The 22,571-nt window shown below is 32.4% G+C and overlaps 4 protein-coding genes and 1 non-coding gene across 5 annotated transcripts; 3 read left to right on the top strand and 2 right to left on the bottom strand.

Annotated features, from left to right (window-relative positions):
* Positions 1–148: 148 nt before the first annotated feature.
* BX663DRAFT_271208 (uncharacterized protein) lies at positions 149–1,153 on the top strand. The gene is made up of 5 exons (XM_051521952.1): positions 149–217; positions 298–374; positions 448–587; positions 655–724; positions 805–1,153. Exons 2-5 carry the CDS (start codon positions 336–338, stop codon positions 1,006–1,008), a joined length of 453 nt encoding a protein of 150 aa, XP_051378068.1. The 5' UTR covers positions 149–217; positions 298–335; the 3' UTR covers positions 1,009–1,153.
* A 1,121-nt stretch (positions 1,154–2,274) lies between these two features.
* BX663DRAFT_526115 (kinase-like domain-containing protein) lies at positions 2,275–4,902 on the top strand. The gene is made up of 14 exons (XM_051529867.1): positions 2,275–2,384; positions 2,473–2,533; positions 2,615–2,645; positions 2,735–2,863; positions 2,945–3,023; positions 3,089–3,188; positions 3,281–3,289; positions 3,357–3,389; positions 3,457–3,488; positions 3,553–3,831; positions 3,902–4,044; positions 4,137–4,359; positions 4,426–4,692; positions 4,750–4,902. The coding sequence occupies exons 1-14, from the start codon at positions 2,382–2,384 to the stop codon at positions 4,879–4,881; spliced, it is 1,521 nt and encodes a 506-aa protein (XP_051378067.1). The 5' UTR covers positions 2,275–2,381; the 3' UTR covers positions 4,882–4,902.
* A 798-nt stretch (positions 4,903–5,700) lies between these two features.
* BX663DRAFT_546695 (uncharacterized protein) lies at positions 5,701–7,454 on the bottom strand (the record flags this gene model as incomplete). Its single annotated transcript, XM_051530973.1, has 2 exons — positions 6,406–7,454; positions 5,701–6,213 (listed from the first exon to the last, which is right to left on the bottom strand). Exons 1-2 carry the CDS (start codon positions 7,171–7,173, stop codon positions 5,701–5,703), a joined length of 1,281 nt encoding a protein of 426 aa, XP_051378066.1. The 5' UTR covers positions 7,174–7,454.
* Positions 7,455–10,423: 2,969 nt separating this feature from the next.
* On the top strand, positions 10,424–10,495 carry BX663DRAFT_t136. Its single transcript has one exon. It is a non-coding gene; the product is annotated as a tRNA-Gln (tRNA).
* A 1,028-nt stretch (positions 10,496–11,523) lies between these two features.
* BX663DRAFT_270987 (uncharacterized protein) lies at positions 11,524–22,096 on the bottom strand. The gene is made up of 9 exons (XM_051521951.1): positions 22,040–22,096; positions 21,461–21,962; positions 21,177–21,394; positions 20,821–21,125; positions 20,257–20,764; positions 19,737–20,182; positions 18,969–19,670; positions 18,122–18,892; positions 11,524–18,063 (listed from the first exon to the last, which is right to left on the bottom strand). Exons 2-9 carry the CDS (start codon positions 21,871–21,873, stop codon positions 11,572–11,574), a joined length of 9,855 nt encoding a protein of 3,284 aa, XP_051378065.1. The 5' UTR covers positions 21,874–21,962; positions 22,040–22,096; the 3' UTR covers positions 11,524–11,571.
* Between the last annotated feature and the right edge of the window lie 475 nt (positions 22,097–22,571).

The following is a 22,571-nucleotide window of genomic DNA, read 5'->3' as shown; positions in this document are numbered from 1 at the left end:
AAAAAAAAATAAAATAAAAAACAGAAAGAGAACCCAAGTCACAATAAGACTGTTTTTGTATTCAAGCAAAAAAAAAAAATAAATAAATGGCAACAGCACTAACGAAACGTAAAATTTAAGCCCAACTTCATGTAAACGTGAATATCCAATCATTATCATTTTTTATCATACTACTAGCAGCGCGTATATAAAAAAATATATGATACTTGTTTTTTCTGTAATTTTCTTTTTTTTCTTTATTATAAATATATAAAAAAAAATAAATTAAAGAAGAAATGCTTATTACTGTAACAACAGATGGTGAAGAGATTTACAATTTAGAAATTGACAACCAAATGGCCATTGAGGACTTGAAAGCTCTTCTAGAAGTAGAGGTAAAATAACAAAATAATAATTAAGATACACATGTATATATTTATATATATACTGACTTAAAATATGATAAAGTCGGGTATTCCTCCAAGTGCACAACGTCTTTTCTATAACGGAAATGAATTAAATGAGTTAAAAAAGACACTGGAAGAATATCAAGTCGGACAAAATGAGATTATACACATGATGCAACAACCACAACAGGGATCTTCGAGGTATAATTACAAATACAAATATGTCTTGGTTTAATAATTAAATACTAACATTGTAAACATGTATTAGTCATCCTGATTTTGACATGATGCGACAACATGTCTTGAGGGATTCACGTCTTCTTCAACAATTAGAAAGTGTAATAACATAATTTTGAATATATATATATGTATATGTATGTATGTATGTATATCTTATTTAGTTGAAAAAAATAAATAGACAAATCCAGAATTAGCATATGCTGCACAACATGATCCTGTAAAGTTTTCGACAATGGTTCAACAAATTGAACAAACTAGGCGAGCTGCTGAAATGCAAAAAGCAAGACTTGTAAAGATAAAATTACAAATCTATTCTTTTTTATTTATTTATTTATATGTTTGTTTGATAGGCGGCATTAAACAACGATCCATTCGATATTGAAGCGCAGAAATGTATTGAAGACGCTATTAGACAAGAGAATATTGCTGCTAATTTAGAAGCAGCCATGGAATATAATCCTGAATCATTTGCGAGGGTTACTCGATTATATATCAATGTTGAAATCAATAATAAAAAATTAGTTGCACTTGTTGATTCTGGAGCTCAAAGTACAGTGAGTAAGTTATCTCCTCCTACAAGAATATATATACAGATATATGTATATTCTTTTGTAAATAACTAATAATGTATTACTTATAGTCAGCCCAGAAACAGCAGAAGCATGTGGTCTGATGCGACTTGTAGATACACGCTTTAGTGGTGTTGCAAAGGGTGTTGGTACAGCCAAGATTTTGGGACGTATTCATAGTGCACAAATGAGATTATCACAAAACTTATTTTTGACATGTTCATTTATTGTTGTTGAAGGTAAAGGATCTGAACTTTTGTTTGGACTTGACATGTTAAAAAAGCATCGAGCATGCATTGATCTTCGTAAAAATGCCTTGACCTTTGATGATTGTGAGATCCCTTTTTTGGCTGAACATGAACTTCCTGAAAAGCAACGTAGAATTGAAGTAAGTTGAAAAAAAAGATTTATTTTAATATTATTGTTATAATATATTATATATATATATATATGTGTGTGTGTATGTGTATGTGTATATGCATATGTATGTGTGTATTAGATTCATGGAAGTGATGAAGATGAAACTACTACGGAAGGTAGAACAGTTGTACCTAAAATGTCAACTCCTTCTGTACCAAACTCTTCTTTAGAATCTTCAAATAATCAGAATACAACAAGTAAGTAGTAAGACTACATAGAAATTATATATGTATATATATACTTATATTTTATTATGTAATAGGTATTTACCCAGAGAAAGATATTAAGCTTTTAACAGATATGGGTGTCAGTCGTCAAGTAAGGTTCAAAAGTATTAAAATAATGACACTAATCTAATCTTGATAAATCACATGTAGGAAGCTTTAAACGCTTTAGAAATGGCTGGTGGTAACCCAGATTTAGCAGCCAGTTTATTATTTTAAAATGAGATAAAATAAATATGATTTTTGTTCCTGAATTTTAATACTAGTTCATTTTTTTCTGACTTTTTGAGGAAAACTGTTTACGAACATCCAAATTTGGTTGTTGTTGAAAAAAAAAACAACAACAAATATTTAAATCTCCGGTCATATTTACCTCCTATTATATGGAGCTGTTGTTGCTTTCTCTCTCTTCCCCTCTTTTTTTTTTTTTTTTTTTTTTTTTTTTTCTTTCTCCTTTATTCATAATACTATTTTTAAAGTTTCTTTTGTTTTATTTTCGTTTTCGTTTTTTTTTTTTAATTTATTAATCTCGATTTATAAAGATGGTATTGATAATCTATTTGTTTCAATTGAGAAAGCAATAGAAGAAAAAAAAAAGGAAAGGGAAAGGAAATTAATACTTTTTTTTTTTAGAATTCATCTAGTAGTCATTCAGCAGATCCTGAACTTTATTATATCAAGCAAGAACGTATAGGTAAGCAAATGTGATAAAGACTTGAGGAGGAAAAAAAAACAATGCAAATTCAAACAAAAATATTTATTTATTTATTTTTAGGTAAAGGATCTTTTGGTGAAGTATTTAAAGGGTAAAGTGTCTATTCATTATTAAAAAAAAAATAAGGCTTTTAAACGCGTTTTTTTTTTAAAAAAATAAAAAATAAAAAAAATAAAATAGACTCGAAAGACGTACAAACAAACCTGTTGCTATCAAAATTATTGACCTTGAAAGTGCAGAAGATGAAATTGATGATATTCAACAAGAAATAGCTATTCTATCTCAACTAGATTCACCTTATGTAACAAAGTAAGTCAATAAAACTAGATTAGTATAAAAAAAAAACTAATATTTTCTCTCCATTATATACAATTCTTGTTAAAATAAAAGATATCATGGATCATATCTAAAAGGTACTGGATTATGGATTATTATGGAATATTGTTCAGGAGGATCATGTAGTGATTTAGTAAGTAAAAAAAAAAAAGGAAAAAATACAATGAATAATAATGTCTTAATATAATGAATAAATAGATGAAAATGGGAACAATTAGAGAAGAATATATTGCCATTATTTTGAAAGAACTATTAAAGGGATTAGATTATCTTCACAATGAAGGGAAATTACATAGAGGTGACTAAATAATAATAATGAAAGGGAAATGAAAAGGGCTCAAGTCATATTTATTAAGCTTCTTTTTTTTTAAAAAAAAATGTATTTATTAGATATTAAAGGTAACCAGGAAATATTTCAGTACATATGTATATGCATGTATATAATATGTTAAATTTCATTATATAGCTGCTAATATTTTATTAAGTTCAAATGGTGAAGGTTAGTTATATAACATATTGATAGATAAGTAGATAGGTGTATATATAACGTAATTTTATTATTATAGTTAAATTAGCCGATTTTGGTGTATCAGGACAAGTAAGTGAATAGCCAAATATAGTAATGCAATAACAATTTATCTAAATTAAATCAATTAATAAAGATTACTGCAACTTTAACAAAAAAAAATACATTTGTTGGTACGCCCTTTTGGATGGCACCAGAAGTAATTAAACAATCAGGCTACGATTATAAAGCAGATATTTGGTCACTTGGAATTACAGCTATAGAGCTTGCAAATGGAGAGCCACCTTATGCAAAGATGCATCCTATGAAGGTTTTATTTCATATACCCAAAAATGACCCACCTACTTTAGGTCCTCCTCATAGTAAAGCCTTCCGTGATTTTGTTAGTTTATGTTTACAAACTCGGCCTTCTGATGTAAGATATATATATATATATATTAAATAGAGCTCATATACTTATATATATATATATGTATATATTATAGAGACCTACGGCGAAGGAACTTTTAAAGCATAAATTTATTAGGAATAGTAAAAAAGTGGCTTATTTGACAGAATTAATTGAAGGTCATGAACGTTGGATTAGTGCAAATGGACGTGAAATAGAATCTTCAGATGAAGAACCAGCGTAAGTATTTATTCACTATATGTATATAAAGAGAGAATTATATGTATATATATTTAGTTAACTTTTTATTTTTATATGTATCTTTCATATAGGGTTGATACGAATGATGATGATTCATGGGATTTTGGTACTGTTAAGCAAGCTCCTTTACCACAAGTAACTAAGCCCATCATTTACAATAATATATCAAATCAATATTCAAAGAATCATATACCATCAGTACCACAGCTACAACAGCAACAACAGCAATCATTACTTCCAAATGTTTCTAGTAGAACACAGCTTAATCAACAATATAGAGTTAATGAAGTAACTGTAAGAAATTAGGATAAATACAGATATATAACATTGGTTTTAATTAATTTGACTCCTTTTTATTAGACAATGATGCAAAACACAGGACTTAGATATAGTTCAGCAAGTGAATATGAAGATTTCAATCAAAATACAGTACGTGCAACATCAGAAACAGAGCATTATTTAAGATCCTCTAGCAAACGAAACAGTATGATTCAATCAATGGGTAATAATAATCCACTTCCACCATTACCTAATAAATCACCTTCAACAAGAAGCGTTAATACAGTAGTATCAAGTAGACAATACGATACAGCATTTCTAGAAACTATTCTACCTTTACTAAATAATGTAAGAGAAATATATATAGAGTATTTGAATTACTTGATAATAATATATTATAAATAGCTTCAGAAAAATTGTAAAAATCATAAAAGTTTAGCAGCTGTAGAGTCATTGCAAAAATCTTTAGTATCAGTTGAAAGAGAACTACCGGGTACAGTGAAAGCGCTTTTTCAGGAAGCTTCTCATCTATTATAAAAAAAAAAAAAAAAAAAAAAAAAAAAAAAAAAAAAAAAGCATGGGGAGATATTGCTACTTTTTTTATCTCAACAAAATAAACAATGAATATGTATCTAAAAAAAAAACAGGTTAATTGATATGCTTCTCCTCAATGGTAACTCAATAGGATGAATTAGAGAGTAGTAGTGACAATATATTCATTTGGATAAAAAAGTGTACATACTAATGAATATCTTTGTTATGAGTAATTTTTAGCCTTTAGTTTTTTTTTTTTTTCTTAAATACGATATGTCTAATTTTTTTTAAGAATAGCCAATAATATAAATTATTACTATTATGCTGATATATTCAACAACTGAGGACTTTATGAACAAGAGTCAATTCCGCATTTATGACTTATATATGTGTATATACCTAGAAATTGCCCTATAACAAATTGTATATTAATAATAAGTATAAAAAAAGAGAGCGTCATGATTCATATATTTCTAATTATATAGCATATAATCGAGATTTATACAAAAAAAAAAATGCTTTCCAATATAATTATTCTATTAGACACGAGAATACAAAATAAGTCATATGATTGCTTAATCTTTCTTTTTTATTGGTCAGCGAAAATAGTATAATAAATTTTTTGATATAACATATAGTAATTGATCTTCTTTGAGTAAAGTATATAAATAATAAGATAATAGAAAGGGTAAAAGAAAAGGGTGGGTGGGGAATCATATGACTTATTTTGTATTCTCGTGTCTAATAGAATAATTCAAGTGACGAATGAAATTCTTCTAGAATTGAATGAGACACTCGAATACAAAATAAGTCATATGATTGCTAATCCAGAGTAATAAGAGTGCTGGTAAAGTCAAATTGTGACAAATGTTCCCTGCGATAATGATTTTCGAAGGTGGAGGAATTTGACCAGTTGCCCATAGTAACTACATCGTCTTTAGGAATACCGGAGGCAAGAGCCAAAGAGGAGGCGATAGATCGCAGACTAACCCTAGGTTCAGAGGTTGATCGGCGTAAAAGTCTAGAAATCCATCCCTGAATAGTACTGGCTTGGAGAGGTCGATCCGGAGAAATGGAATTGACGAAGAGGCTAAGAGAAGAGCAGACAGGACGACGCTGAGCATACACAAGAAAAGTTTGAAGAGGGCAAAGAGTAGTTGAGTCGGTATGAGCACGCACTTTGAATGATTTAATGATTCTACGATCTGGCGTTTTTCTTTGGGACAATGAACTCAAGACACAAGAAGGCGAGATCAGGAGACACCTGAACGGAATCAAGCGGAATACGTTGTAAGTCTGACGGGCGAAAAAAACATGCAACTCCCAATAGGAAGGCTAGTTTTCTTGAAGAGAAGTTAAGCTGATAGAAGTGTTGTCTAAACTGGATAAATAATGAAAAGTAGGTTGTAAGTCAATTGTTTGTCTGTGTAATCGAATAGGAGGTGCTCGAGCTGTTAAGGTAACAATAAATGTGTTCAATAAAGGATCGTCACGAAGGGAACTAGAATTTTGATGTAATTGACTGACAGCAGAACGAAAAAGTTGAAGTGTGGTTACTGCATAGTTATGAGTTGATTTCATAGCACTTAAAAAATTGATTAGATCAATGGGGGAAAAATTGTTGTCCGAAATGTTGTTATCAGATGCCCATTTAAGAAATAAAATTTGACCGCGTCGATATGATCGGTTAGTGCTAGAATCTTGTACAGTGTGTTGGGTTAGAAGTTGTTGAGCGTCTGGGTTTAAAGCAGTATGTTGGTATTGAGTGCTGAGAATTTCCACACGGCGAGTTTCCAGTTGTGATTTGCCGTCGTTGGCCATATTGCTGCTGGTGAAGGTAGTGTGATCGATGTGGCTGGGTGGAGGAGAACTGGTGGTGCTACACTCAATGTCTGTAAGACAGGAAACCAAATTGCTGTCTTCCAATACGGGGTCACCATCGTCACCAAAGGTAACCGTTCCTGGATAATTTTTTGCAAGCATCGTGTTATCAGGTTCCATGGTGGGTTGAGGTACGGGAAGCGAAATTGATTCCAAGGAATTGTGAATGCGTCGGTGGCAAGACTGCCCGGGTCTGGGAGCCAAGACACGTAGTTTTTTACTTGGTGAGTGTTTCGATCCGCAAAGAGATCTACGTCGTTTGTTCCCCAGTGCTGTTGAATTTGATGAAATATCGGGCGTCGAAGCATCCAATTGTTCTTCTGGTAAGGTCGTCTCGACTCGAAATCCGCAATTGTGTTGGCAATTCCCTGTACATGTGTGGACTGAATAGTTATTCCTCTCTTCAAACACCATTTCCACAGTTTGGTTGCTAATTCCATAAGTGGTAGTGATCTCGTCCCGCCCTGTTTGTTCATGTAGGCCATGGACGTAGTGTTGTCCGTGCGAATCATGACTCTCATATGGTGTAGGCGTGGAAAGGAGCGTAAGGCAAGAAAGGCCGCTTTCAACTCTCTCCAGTTGATGGACATTCGAGTTTCTTGGTGCATCCAGTGTCCATGTGCAGTGAGAGGTGGTTGATTCGGTAGATTCAGGCTGCAGCCCCAGCCTGTGTTGCTGGCATCCACATAGATCGTTTGTTGAGGCGTCTGTGGAAGTATGCTCTTCCCGTTCCATAGTTGTAAATTCCGTTGCCACCAACGAAGTTCCTTGAGACATGCTACTGGAAGTGGTTGTTTCTTGTCCCAGTCGGCCAGGGATCGTACCGATTGGTTCTTCATTCGCAATAGATGTTGTGTATATAGGCGAGCAGGGAGGAGAGCAAACGTCGCCGATTGGATCCTCATTGTGAGACTGTGAATCGTCCGTGCTGATTGGAGAGGATCTTTCAGAATCTGTTGTATGCTTTTTCGAAGGTTTCGAATCTTGTTTCCCGGCAGCTGAGCTGTCATATTGGTGGTATTCAAGGAGAAGCCGAGATGATCGAGCTGTTGAGTTGGAAGTAGAGTCGATTTCTTCTCGTTGACGATCCAACCTAGTTGTTGCAATTGGTGAAGTACATACTGGGTCTGTTGTTGAGCTTGTTGGAAAGTGTCTGCAACCAAGATCCAATCGTCGAGGTAGGCACTCAGACGAATATTCTGTTGACGAGCCCATTCGAGAATTGGTTTGGTAATTTTTGTAAAGAGCCAAGGTACGAGGGATAAGCCAAAGGGTGTGGTCTTGAATTGATAGGTGGTGTGGTTCCAACGAAAACGAAGGAAACGACGAGAAGAAGGGTGGACAGGTATGTGGAGAAATGCATCGGAAAGGTCAATGGAAGTCATCCAGTCGTTGGGTTTGATGGTACGGGTCACTTCCTGGAGAGTTTCCATTTTGAAGGGAGGCGCCGTAACATATGAGTTGAGTTTTTTGAGGTTGAAGACCGGGCGGTGACCACCGTTCTTCTTGGGGATTACAAAGAGTGTGTTTTGATTAGCAAAGATAATGGAAGAAGAATAGACAGAAGACAAGTCTGTGAAAACTTCGTATAGTTTATTAAAGATAATACAAAAATTGTACAACGAAAATTATATGGAGAAATTGAGGTGTCATGGTTGTAAGATTTATAACTTAATTCAATAAGATAAATAGTCATAATAGAATACATAGTGCATTTGTATAATAATTCTCTCTATAAACATATTTAGTATATTTACCCTTGTATAGAAAAATAATTAATTAATAAAAAGTCCTACATCTAAAAATATACTTTCTTCTATTATTATTCTGCTGAATATAAATTTATAAAAATAACTTTATACAAGTTAAACTGGGGTAAACTAAGAATAATACAAATACGCGTAATAATTGATTCTACTCAGAATACACGTATTAGTTATAAAAATAAATATATACTAAAGACATGAATCTATAATTATAACTCTTAGTAATCCTTCTATAATTATATTATCAAATACAATTTGTTATATTTTTATCTTCTTATTACTCATCATCCTTATTCACAAAATATATAAATACTCTTACATTATTCACCCTTATTTTGTATAACTTATAACTAAGAACAATACTTGTATTGATTTTACTTTTAATAAACTTATTGACAAGTCTCAACGTACTTCTTCTGTCTTATCTTCTTTTTATTTTTATTTCTTTGACTTCTATTTAATCATCTAAACTTACCTAAACCACAACATGAGGGTTATTTATATGTTTTTACAAGGTAAGTGTTATCAATGGAAATATGATTCAGATAAGCAAGTTTTACTATAATAAAGTGTTTTACATAAAACATTGTCTCCGAATAATTCTGCGATCAATAAGATATATCTTTATTCCTTTTTTCTCCCTGAGTTGTCGCTGTTCCTAGAAACCTAACGAATCATTATTATTGGACTGCGACACATCAATATTAATTCTCAGTGAATATGTCTAGCTGCAACAATACCAATTATTTATGAGCTACTATCATTATCATTGTATGAGATTTCATTATTTAACAATATTCAATATTATCAATGTATATCTGATATGTATCACTCAAGAACAATTATGTAATTGAATACACCAGTCATAATCCTGTTTGAATTATGTATATAATTATTATTATTGCTCGAACATTCTAACAATGACTATTATTAAAACTGAGTGTAGAATGAATATTACGCTGTGAGGTTCAATATACTAGTTTTATGTGAATAACCTCTTTATTATGTAATAAATGATGGTTTATTTCTATTAACTTAGTTATAAGAACGACTACAATCATAACAGCTGTTGCTGTTGTTGTTGATTAGGGAGCTCTGCTGAAGGTTGAGCATTGGTTTGAGTGAGGAGTAATTGTTCAAGGCGATTGATTTGTGCCTGTTGATTGGCGAGAAGTTGTTCAAGTTGTTCGGAACTCATTTATATGGTACTGACCAGCGAAAAAGAAGATCAATTACTATATGTTATATCAAAAAATTTATTATGCTATTTTCGCTGACCAATAAAAAAGAAAGATTAAGCAATCATATGACTTATTTTGTATTCGAGTGTCTCATTCAATTCTAGAAGAATTTCATTCGTCACTTGAATATTAAATAATAAATGCAAACTATATAACTCAGAGATAAACTCTCTTTTCTGATATAAATGTATGCTAAGTAAAAAAAAAAAAAAAAAAAAAAAATACTAAATAATTTATACGTAACAAGATAATATTTTATTCAGTAAAACTATATAGAGTATCATTTTCACTTAACACAATAGTTAAGTTTTATTGCTTAATGACAGCTTTTTTATCAAGTACTCATCACTATAAAAAAAAAAAGTATCAACTAAATATTTGGCAATATCATATCAGACTGAAACCTAATTTTTATTAAAAAGAGATATATAATCATATTTTTTTGACAATGGTATAATCTATAGTGATCGTATATAAAACAAAATAGACTCTACAATTGTGGATGACCTTCTACACGAGTAGTCGAACCAATAAAAAAAAGAGCAAAATAACAAAAATAATAATAAGGCCGAGCTGATGCGAGAGTCACGTGATTTTCCGAGCGAAATTTTTTACATGTTAGTTATAATCTTTTTAAAAATTTTGAAATCGTAAAATGGTTCCATGGTGTAATGGTTATCATATCGGTCTTTGAATCCGGTGATCCGAGTTCGATTCTCGGTGGGACCTTCCTTTTTATTTTTTATATTTTCGGTGATTATGTTTATATTTTGTTTTATCTTACATCATTTAGAAAAAATGATTATAGATTCTATTATATAGAAACAAGGCATTACTCTTCTTTCAAGAATATTTATTTTTGTGATCTTTTAGTAATCAGTGTTGTTACTGTTTGATTGTAGAAATAACATAATATAGTTGTATATGTATTTTTTATATAGTAGGACTGACAAACATCTATATAAATGAATACAATTATAGAATATAGTTTATATTAGCGGAAAATATATATGTATATAGAATACAAGGATGATAAATATTAAAAAGGATTTATAATTAATTCCAGATAGGGCTTAATATAGTTCTATATAATCACCATATCAAGCTATAGCATATGTTTGAATAGTTATAAACTTTTATGTTACTTTGTAATTAATATAAGTATTAAAGATTATAAAAAAAAAATCTTTCAAGCTTTTTAAGTTTAATATATAACATAGTATGTTATTAACATATTCTGGTATATATAAAAAATCTCATCACAATAATATGTTACAAAAGATTTTAATGAATACTATTAGAAATACAGTATTAAAAAAGGTTTCTAGTGTATATGATACAATTATTTTCTCAATAAATAATACTAATGTTATTATTAACCAGGGTCATCGATTACATCAACTTATATTATATAGCAAATTAATATTGCTACTTTTAAGTCGGATAGAACATTTAGGAAAGCATAATGATAGCTAATGAGAAATTGGTTATTGTTGAATATTATTAACAATAGTATAATAATAGGGTAATAATATAATCAAATAGAATATAATGCTTAGTATCTAAAAAACTTGTTATATATGCCTATCCAAATTGAGTCATAAAATATCGTATTTATTACTATTATTATTATTTTCTTTGCATGTTATAGGAATAATAATAAACATGATTAGTGTAGAGTTATTAACATATATTTATTTTAATAGGTAATATATGTATATATTAATTGTTTGAAACTTATTTAATTATAACATCTATAAATGATAAGCAATATGATAAAAAAGTAAATGAAGCGCATTTTCCTGTTAGTCAATCTGTGACTCTAACATTTCCCAAATCGTTTTAACAAGCTGATTCAAATGAAGTGTAACATTTTCATGTACTAAACCAGGAATTCTTTCTCTCTTGAGACCAAGCCATTCTACAGGTGGTGTAGCATCCCCCATCACTTGAAGCTGAGGCTGGAAATCTACAGTGCTGATAGAGTTATACGTGTATTTTTCTTCGTTGTTTATTACTTTATTATCCGTTGCTATTTTTTCTGATGTATCATTAGGAGGATTTTTAGTAATAGATATCGATAATGCAGGCTCATTTTTATTTGATGATTCAGACGATAAAGGTAACTTATGGTTATTAGTAATCGTTATATGATCTTCTTCCATATCATCAAATTGGCTTTGTATACTAACAGGTGTGCCAGGATCTCCCAAAAGTCTATCACGGTCCTTTTCTAAGGTGCGCTGGAGTTGTATATTAAACATATTAATCATTTCTTGAAGATATTTAATGAGTCCAATATTCAAGGAGACACTGATACGACCTGCAAAGACAGCTCCAAATTCATGGCTAATAATCGTATTAAGCTGTGTTGATTTCATTATTACTTCTGTTCCAGGTATACCAAAAATCTTTGTTCCACCAAGGTTCTTTACTTTGGATCCTGACGAGGGTAATGGTGCACTGTAACGAATCATCAATTCCTTACCTGGTGCATTTTTAGCTAAAGCAGCACTTGCTAATGTAATGACCAGTTTACGATGTACACCATCAGAGGAACGTGGGAACTCTTCTAGCTCAATATTGAATTGCTTAGCTCGAATGTCTACATTATCTGAATCTTGGAATTGACTGGGATAAATTACAGCTTCAATCGCTTTGATACGTAATGAGACATTGCTATGAATAAAGGCATTTTTATACATCTTTTCAGGCTTTCGTGGAGAAGAAGAAGATGATGACGACGATGTTGCTGGCTTGTTATTTTTGGATGTGGTTAGATAACTCCAATCAGAACGAATGCCTGCCTCTGATTTCTTTTTCTGAAGTAATTCATTAAATCTCTGGACCATAGTTATAATAATGGGTACCGTCTTTATTGATAGTCGAGCAATTAAAGCCTCTAAATTAATCGAAATCTCAAGCTCATACTGATTACCTCTCTTTTGGAGCTCAACGTTAAGCTCTAATGGTTGTTGAATTGCATCTAGAATATTCTGATATTCATATTCAAAGGCTGCTTTAAAGCCATTTGAATGTACATAGATAGAAGACTTTTCTTTTAAACTATCTCTGAACTGATCTACTCGGCCGTGAATAATCATCTTGTTGAAATCTATACTACCTGATAATCTACCCTCGGATATGATGTTTACTTTATCTAAAGAAAAACTTAGTCCTTTAGTTTCATATGGAACATGATAGAGTTGCAGTGAAAGACTGTCAGGCATCAATGTAATTGTTCCTATATTTTGACCTAGATCAACCGAAAAGTCCATTTTTTTTATCCAGAGTGCGATATGTTTGGAGAAAGGGGAGGGCTGATTAACGGAATCTAGTATACTTATTTGTTGATCAACTACCGTCTTTGGTGTTTTTGAATTTTCAGGAGCAACTAGTAAAGGGGAATTATTGTCACTGGTCGACTCAGTAGGCTTTAAATTACTATCAGAAATAATTGGCTGACCAAACCAACATGAGTTTAGAATAAGAAGATCCTGTAAATGTCGCATATTGATATTTCCAAGTATGTAAGGTAATTCAACAATGATTGAAATATCATCATTCAAATCTCCCTTTTCACGTTGTGATGTTAACATAGCATTGAATAGGATATGGTCAATACGAGCATTAAGGCAAGCCTCTGGGGAAAAGTGATGTTTAACAACAGCTGTAATCCGTCGAACTGATCCTACACAACTCATTGTACGTGATGTTGTATCCTTTGAAAATGCATTCATCAAAAACTCGCTTTCTTCCCAACCCAAGGAGCAAACTACCTTAGAAGTCGGTTGACAGCTCAAATCTAATTGTGTTTTTGACAAGCGTAAAAAGAGAGATGCATTCAAGTTGGACTCAATCACTGATGACTCATTACGATCCGCTTTTCGTTCACTCGTTTGTTGAATACCTAGCTTAAGGCCTACCACGACTTCACGCAAGAATTGAACTAGAACAGGATGAAGCGTGTTTCTACTTTCACGAATTAAGATATCAGCATGGAACCGTTTTGGAGAATCAATGACAGTAGCATGCGCACCTAGTGGTAGTTGATAAACAAACCATGCACTTAGACCGGGTATATTTGCTAAAGCTATGTTACCATCACCAAGTTTTGGATCAAGAGCGTTATGAAATCGTAATGACTTCATCTTTTTCTTATTTTTATAAACATTATTTGCTTGTCGTTTGGGATACATGCGGATTGTGCCACTATCACATTCAAACTTACAATCAATACCAAAATGAACAGCTTCCGATGACGAATGTGTAGATGTTGTCGGTGAGGGCGCCTTAGTAGTTGTTTTAGATTTTGTAGCAAATGCATCGACTCGATCCTTACTTTTAACATAGATAATACTGAGCATATTTATATAATCAGTTATTGCTCCATCCACATCAATCTCAAATCCTCCAACTTGAGCAATGACTTGAACTAACTGAAGTGGTTTTATATTTGTTGCTGAGATATGACAAGAAACAGATGGTACACTTATTTGATTCATACGAGGATGATTTTCTGCAATGAAATGTTCAGCATTATTTTGATCAAATTGTTTAACGAATTGTATAGCCATATTATCCAGTTGTAAAGCACCTTTCTCAATATTTTTTGTGAGGAATTCGATCGAGGCTATGGATAATAGTAAAGCTCCAACATCCTTTGAGGATTCTGGTGGCTGTAAATCTGACTTATAGTCTAACGGAATAGCAATCCCCAAACGTCGAACCTGTAAATTGATAATTTTATTTTTAAGAAGTGATTGAGGTTCCTCTTGTAATGCCTTCGGCCATTCATTCTTGTTAACAATTGATTGTACAATACGTTTGGTATTAGCCGAGAGCTGATCAATTTCTTCCTTTTTCATCATCTTTTTATTTCCAAGTTCTGTATCGTAATATATATACATTTCTGCAAGTTTTCCCAAGGCAATTGGTTGCATAACGGTTTGTATTTTTGAAAAGTCAATGAACAAGGCATTAATCTCTCGCTCTTTTGTATGTACATGTGTATCCTTTTGACAGTTTTCATTTACACATGATGGCAAATAATTTTGAATACTAAAATCAACAAGAATATAGGCCAGACAGTTTCTATCGTACTTATCCTTTGGAGTCTCTTCCATTGTATTATGTTCTAATGAAAGAGAGAAATTACGTGCTTGAAGTTTCCAAGCAAGTTGCTCACCTAATAGATTATCCTTTTCAGTATCATTAGAAAGAGATGCTTCTAAAATATTTGATTCAAATACACCTATAGCAGATGGACTAGCAGCAGATACTCGCATACCAACAAGGGAAATATCAACTGTATATTTAAATATACGAACTGACGCCTCTTCTGTAGAACTGTCTTCCTTAAAGGGCGTTGTTAAACTGTTCTTTCTACGTCTAGAATACGACACAACCTCTACCAATTCACTAACTTCATTGCCCATTAATGACTGCGCTGTAAGTAATGAGTCAATTAAGCTAGCATCAAGTGATATTGAAATTAAATCAATAGATATCATAGATCTTAACATTAACTGTTCAGTAGTTTCATTTACAGATTTAATTTGAAGCGACCCCGTACTACGAATTCCAGGGATCTTAAATGTGTTACTTGTGATAGTTTCATAATTTGATTTATGAACTCTTTTACTCTTTCTAGGGTCTTTAGAGATTAGGTGAACCTCTTGCTCTGATAGTTGGAATGCATACATACGTATGGGCATCGATTTATGATGTGACTCATTGATCATTATAAAGAAGTCTTTAAGGCTATATTTTACAGTTAATGAAGGTAAGAGATCAGCTTGTATCAATAGCTTATTCAGTAAGAATTGTAATTTAACATCGATTTTCCTATTTGTTAGTGTGGGCTGTGCTGATGCTAGAGAAAGGTCAGCAGATGAAGGGTTAATTGACTGTTCCTTTCGTTTTTCCTCCCATTCCCTGACAAGACTTTGAAGCATAAAATGATATCGTCGCCCTTGCTCAGTTTGCCATGAATCCACAAATCCATAGAGTCTTAGAAGACTTTGAGGAGCATGCATGTGGAAATTATGAATATTTGAAAAGACATTCAATATATTTTTGCTGGCTTCAACTGATTTGTGCTTTTTGGATTGTTTTGTGACCTGAGATATATTAGCGTTTACGTTTGCTCTTTCCAACATGATAGCTAACAAAGTACTATATAATTCTGTGTTGTTGTTATGGTGTAGTTCTTCTTTAAACTTAATATCAATTAGGTTGATACCACCAGTGGCTTCAAGCACTAAACGAGGATCAGAATTACCACCATTTCTACGTGACGCTCGATTTGAGCTACGTTTGCCGGAGCCTGTATCAGAATCACGATCTACAGCATAGGATGAAGATAGCTGCAATGGAACGAGTTTAGGATTAGAGAACAATGCTGATCCTTGTATTCCGTCAACGATAGCGTCCATATGAAGTTCATGAGCATGAGCAGTAACTTGAATATGATCTAGGCTGACTAAAGCTTGTGCGACCATATCCACCTTGTTCATTAAATCATCAAGGCTGAATTTTTTTGATCCTGTATTTAGCGATTTTGAAGTATTTGCAGAATTAAGTGGCTTATTCATAGCATGCTGAAGACTTGCTAGTTTCTCTGTAAAGACACGTTGGACAAGAAGCATATGTCTTGCAAAAGCTAAGATAATTGGATTGATTGAGATATTAATTTCACCGATACTCAACTTTGCAATAATGTCAAGATAGCCATCTAAAATTGATATAGATTTACGGTTATTATTATTAATATAGCTTTCAGGTACAGCAGATATCGACGATGATTTAAACAAGCATTCAAAAAGGAACTCAAATGGTGCAATTAAAATGCTATTCTCTTCTTTAGATGATTCAATCATTTCCTCTTCATAAATCATAAATTTGAACTGACCCATTCTTATTTTAGCAAAATTAGCAGAAGATATCAAGAATTTAACAACTTGGTCAGTTGTATTTTTGTCATTCGTTTGCTCTTCTAACAAACTTTGTTTAAATGGCTGAGTAAAGAGACGGCAATGAATGATATCATTATAGCTGACCTCCCAACTACGCCATCTTGAAAAAGTACTAATGACATTTTTGTACATCGCATCTGAGTCAATATCTTGAAATGAATCTCCTGAAGTAAGTCTATATTGAAGCTCCTCACGTTTTGAAGAAGGCATAGATCTTAGACAGTGACGCATACGCGCCAGCAGCTTCCAACCGCAATCGTTTCGAAAATTACGTGATCCCAATCTTAGCATAGTCGTAGGTGTTGTCAAAAATACAGGATCACCTACCACATTAGGCGTATTTGAAAAGTTGGCAATCTCATTGATAAAGAATTGAACTTGCCGAGTACGTTGGTCTTTAAAATTCTCAAGGATACCTTTTAAGTCATCCACAAACACAAGCCAGGAATAAACAGCACCTACCAGAATCTCAATCGATTCAGTAATGATAATACTATTTACATTCTTGATTGTTAATTCGAGATAATTGGGAGTCTTAGATCCAAGCCATTTGAAACTAAATCCCTTGACTGCTAAATCTAGCATATATAGTTCATCTACAAGAGCATTGTCATCATTATTAGTAGCATACATTTGCTTATTAATTAAGCGCTCATAAGGGATACCAAATGCAATTGACTGCCTTTCATGCTGCTTCGAAACGTATTGTATAGTAGCTCCCATATCACCCATATCAACGTGAATACGAGACTCCTGTAAAACCAAATTAGATTCAACTACCTTAGTTTTCTTCTCTGCAAAGGCATAGTCTTCAAATTTGACACCACCAAACACTCTAAAATCGTTTAAAAAAATATCTGCAGAGCATAGAATTGTATCCTCAGTATTGTATTGTGTCTTTACAAATGATTCACCATGCTTATAAGAGGGTAGGTCGTCCGGCATCATAGCATTTTGAATAAAGTGAAGATAAGTTTGTGGTAAAATGAGAGCAAAACGTGTGCAAATGTATTGATCTGTTAAATAACGAGTCAATTGTTCAATGTATTTCATTTGTAGGGCATCCAGCATAGTTTCAAGATCCCAATCATCTTTAATAATTTCTTCAGCTAGCTCCTGAACAATTTTTACAAAGATAGGTGTGACAAGTACAACGACAGGCCGAGTGGCTTCGATAATAGTGGTTGCAATTACTTCATTACCTTCTCCATAAGCATCATCTATATCAAAATTTTGATTGTTTTCCATATCACGAGAAAAGAGATCAGCTAAATTATCTTCGATGTTTTCATAAAGTGGATATTGTTTTTCTTCAAAATTCTACCCGCAAAATTATTAATAAAGTTAACTGAATATATATGTATGTATGTATATTTACCTTTTCAGGTATAAATTGAGGTTGGCAAGGGGGTATAAAAGGATGAAAAAATCTACCATGATAAAATTCATGATATGATCGATTAACTTTATAACGTCGAAGATAATCACTATAAGGAATGGAGGGAGGTATAGCAGTTGTTAGGTTTTTTTCAGACATTTTCCTATATCTATATTCTCCTTGATTACTGCTGGAAGAAGATGAGTCATTAGAATTACTTGCTGAATCACTTTCTTCATCTTGAGATAAAAAGGAATAATCATCTTGATCAGATACTTCTTCATTTTTTGCTGTGTAGAAGGACTCATTGCCACGAGAAAGTGCACTTTGTATTGAGTAATTATCAAGTGAATCATCATCAGAATCATCACTTTGAAATAAATTGCTTACAGACGATGACATACACATATTGGCTATACTACCTGAATTACTACGACTGATATAGGGGTCCTGTTCCGATAAGGGTGTTGATATACTATCATAAAGAACTGATTTATCTTCAACACGACCAAACATGAAAGGTCTAAAAGGAGGAGCATACAAGACACCCACATGATGCCCATTTATGGACCGGGTAGATGACTGAGACGCTTGAGAAACTGAGTCAAGCTCTTCATAAAGCCGAACACAACGACGTGTAGGATAATCCTGTGTTCTAATAAAATTTTGTTGTTTGTCCCTTGCTTTTTTCCAGACGGCTGTGTGTCTAAAGATAGTAACATTAAAACCTAGGTCAGTTTTAGCTACTTCAACCCAAGAGTACTCATTTTCCTATATTAATAAAAAAGTGAGCATTGGCTTTATATATATATAAATATATGTATATATATAGAAGACACATATTTACCTCCAAGGAAAGATCATTTCGAGTTTGGTCAGGATTAGCTAAACTTCGAGTCAATATAGAGGGTATCTTAAGAGTTATACGTTGACTGTATTTAGCATTAATGAGATTATCAAATTCAAGCAAGATGCCATCTTGAAGACGAATATTTGTAGCACTACTCATACTCATCAAATAAACATCTACTTCCCGTACATAAAGCTTTAGAAAAGTTACATCAGGCAAGCTCTTGGACTCCATTTCTTGAGGAACCGCGTTATCTTCATCAATAAGGTTATAAGCAAATGACTGCCCGAAACAGGATAAGCCTAATAAAAATGATGGTTTTATTTCACCTGTAATTTGCCCAATGTCAAACTCCCAATGACAAAGATAAGTCAAACACTCCGGAAAAGGGCCAAAGAGTCGATGTCCATATACATTAATACCATCAATATAGACATAGTTTTTAGGATCTCGCGCATTTTTGATACGAAATGATCCTTGTTGATTAGCATGATGTTGTGGATTATTATCTCTACTTAATGTAATAGGACTGATGTTCAAATACATATCTAGATAAACATCCAAATTTCTCAATTCCAACTGTAATTCTTGGAATTCAAATTGGGTATATCTTGAACATTCATATAGGTTTTCTGGGAAAAGTAAAACACCATCTTCTAATTCCAATAGAAGATATACTTCAAATGGATCTGAAAGAGGCTGTAACATAGAATGATTATTAGTTTCAATATTAATACAATTGTTTCTGTTTGCTTGTTTATTTACCTTAGCCTCTGCTTGTTTCTTTTTTTGTTCAAGCCACTCTTGTTGATTACTTCTTCGTCTTCTATATTCATCGATTGTTGAAAAATTATTCCAAGCTCCAAAATAATTATCTTTGAGCAAAAATATGTAACGAATCAAAGTACCAAAGAGTTTGACAGTTGCTCCATTGATCTTGATATGAAGGTTACAAGATTCAACGTGATTTAAGATATCAACTGTACTATAATACTCATAGGAACCATTGATGGTTAAATTAACAGCAACTGCTGCATGAGCATCATCTTCTCTCATAAAGGCACTTAATGTATGCGATGTTTGTAAAGAAAGGCCAGCGCTACCATGTTCTGCTTCAACAAAAAATTTAATAGTTGTTGTTTCTGGTTTAAATTCTGTGAAAGGAAGTGTTACTTGGATATTTAGTCGATGACCCTGTAGCTTTAGAAAAGCTACAAAAAAAAAGTTAAGCATTTGTGAGGAGAAAGTTGTTTATTTTATTTTTTTTGTTTGTTTGCTTGTTTACCATTGTCTTCGATTGAATTAGGATTATTAATGACATTATGTTCATTGACACAAAGGTAAATAATAGGATTTTCTAAATTAAATACTAATGAATAGGTCATTGGTGTAAAGTGTAGTAAATCTGTAGGTGGAGAGGAAGTCCAATCCTTGATGGTATCTTGTAATAGATAAATATGATCTCTTAATAAAAATATATTTGGTTTTTTAGGTGTAAATCTAAATTTCCAATGTCGATATCCATTCCATTGTAGGGGTGTTGGCATTTCTATATGAATTTCAATACGATTTGATTGAATAAAGGAAGCATAATTTACACTTGTTGTAATATCCATATCTTTTAAAACAACATCTATACTATTTGTATGTCCATTAGGTCCAACTACATAAGGTGTTATTACCTTTATGTAAGATCCTTCGCCTACTTTGATATTAAACCAGCCGTATGGTCGAGTATAATACCCATCAGAACCAATATCTAGATCTGACAAACCGGAACTGTATTTCCAATCCTATCATCACACATAAATATAAATATAATTTTGTATTTTTTTTTTTTTTTTTTTACCTTTGATTTTTCACGTGTTGGTACACGCAGTTTTCCTTCGTTCATAAATTCAATATAAGTTTCAAAGGCTGTAGGTATACGTTGTTGTCCAGGAACTAGTTTTGGTGTAGGTATATTTCCACGATGTGCGTTTGGAAAAAAGTAATCTAGCATTTCTGATCTCTGTCTATCCGCCCAAGGACCATAATGGATAGTTGCGTCCCATAATGATATACGAATACCCCATTCTGGGGGTAAACCTCCATTTCCAACATCAGTACCTATTGGGTAACTTGAATCAGCTGCTTCGGGTATCGGTACAGGTCCTAAAATTGGGTTGAGTATAACGTTACTAATTCTTGTACAATTGCTCTTACCAGCATAATCAGAATAGTAAGTTAATGCCATTTCGTTACATTCGACAATATTGGATACTCTTGCATACTCTTCATGATAAGTTGCATTTTCTGAATTATAGCGTGTTTGTGTTCTTCCATTCCTTAAGATATCTCGCATATGTTGCATTTTACCATACTGCCTAGTAGATGTAAATGAAAATAAATAACGGAAAGGTTTTAATAACCACCAAATTAACCTAGAAAAAAAATTTGAATGTGAGCGTGAATAGTATATAATTATATATTCATAAATATAGATTTACGGTATCCTCTGCATAGGCGTAGCTACTCTTTCTGCTGTTTCCTCTTCAACAACAGCTGTATAATCCATGTTATCTTTTAAAAGGATTTGAGGTTTCCTTAAAATAAAATCAATAACTGATTTATAATAATCCATAGATGATCTTGACTTTGTCATGCTATAAATACCACTTGCTTGGGAAACTTTACATACGAGCATTGACTTTATATCTGTGTTACCAACCATAACAGCGCCTGTTGTACATTCGAATTGAAGAGGCATTAATCTTTCTATTAAGGAATTAGTTGTATATATCGGAGTTTGACTTTCGGGATCAAGAGATCCGCGAAGGTCAGTTGTCGCCAGCTTTTCTTGTTCAGTAGGTAAAGACGAAGAAGAAGAGTTTACAGACGATAATCCAAGAATATCTCTCATTTTATCATAGGCTGGTGCATTATTGTAAAAAAACCATTCAAAGCCTTCTACGCTACAAACAATTCGACATGGTAGATTGCTTGTTTTCCCTAATAATAACCATAAATACGCAAAAAAAAAAAAAAAAATATATTAAAGGGTCGCAATATTATTATATTATATATACCATTTTTATCATCTTCTGATTTTCGTACATTTAATAGCCAATATCTTAATGTAATGTGGCCTTTTAGAATTGAAATTGATTGATTTGTTGATAAGTATCTTAAATTTTTAAACAATATTCGGCCACCTAACAAAGAAACTCGAATAGAATCTATACAAATAGTTATTAGAAAAGAAAATATAACGTTTAACTGCACTAACCAACTTCAATATAAGCATTAAATCTTCTCCATGTATATTGATTAATAAGAAAAGTTAAGCATTGACCAAGTACTCGATTAAAATAGAATAAAAGAAAATAACGACAACGATAACTACAAGACAATAAACAGCAAATAACCAAAAATCTTTGAATGATTGAAGGTTGGATTCAGAAGTTGATGTCACTGCATCTGCAAATGACATTTTATATGTAAAGATACAAATAGCAACACAAATAAAGAAAAATAAAAAAAAGTGAAAGAAATCCAATTTTTTGTTTAAAATTATAAGTCACATAAATATATGCAGCAGCAAAAATTAAACTTTTTTGA

Source organism: Cokeromyces recurvatus (assembly GCF_025118155.1).
Source record: "Cokeromyces recurvatus strain NRRL 2243 chromosome Unknown BX663scaffold_45, whole genome shotgun sequence".
NCBI lineage: Eukaryota > Fungi > Mucoromycota > Mucoromycetes > Mucorales > Mucoraceae > Cokeromyces > Cokeromyces recurvatus.
The sequence above is the reverse complement of the archived record's forward strand: the minus strand, read 5'-3'. Positions and strand labels throughout refer to the sequence as shown.

Coding starts and splice junctions, on each gene's coding strand:
- BX663DRAFT_271208 (XM_051521952.1), top strand. CDS start 336: ATGGCCATTGAGGACTTGAAAGCTCTTCTAGAAGTAGAG. Junction 375..447: donor AAGCTCTTCTAGAAGTAGAG/GTAAAATAACAA, acceptor AATATGATAAAG/TCGGGTATTCCTCCAAGTGC. Junction 725..804: donor TTCTTCAACAATTAGAAAGT/GTAATAACATAA, acceptor AAAAATAAATAG/ACAAATCCAGAATTAGCATA.
- BX663DRAFT_270987 (XM_051521951.1), bottom strand. CDS start 21,873: ATGAGAGATATTCTTGGATTATCGTCTGTAAACTCTTCTTCTTCGTCT. Junction 21,126..21,176: donor TTACTATTCTGATTATGCTG/GTAAGAGCAATT, acceptor ACCCAATTTTAG/GACCTGTACCGATACCCGAA. Junction 18,893..18,968: donor GAAATGATCTTTCCTTGGAG/GTAAATATGTGT, acceptor TTATTAATATAG/GAAAATGAGTACTCTTGGGT.
- BX663DRAFT_526115 (XM_051529867.1), top strand. Junction 2,646..2,734: donor TTTGGTGAAGTATTTAAAGG/GTAAAGTGTCTA, acceptor AAAATAAAATAG/ACTCGAAAGACGTACAAACA. Junction 3,390..3,456: donor ATTAAGTTCAAATGGTGAAG/GTTAGTTATATA, acceptor TTATTATTATAG/TTAAATTAGCCGATTTTGGT.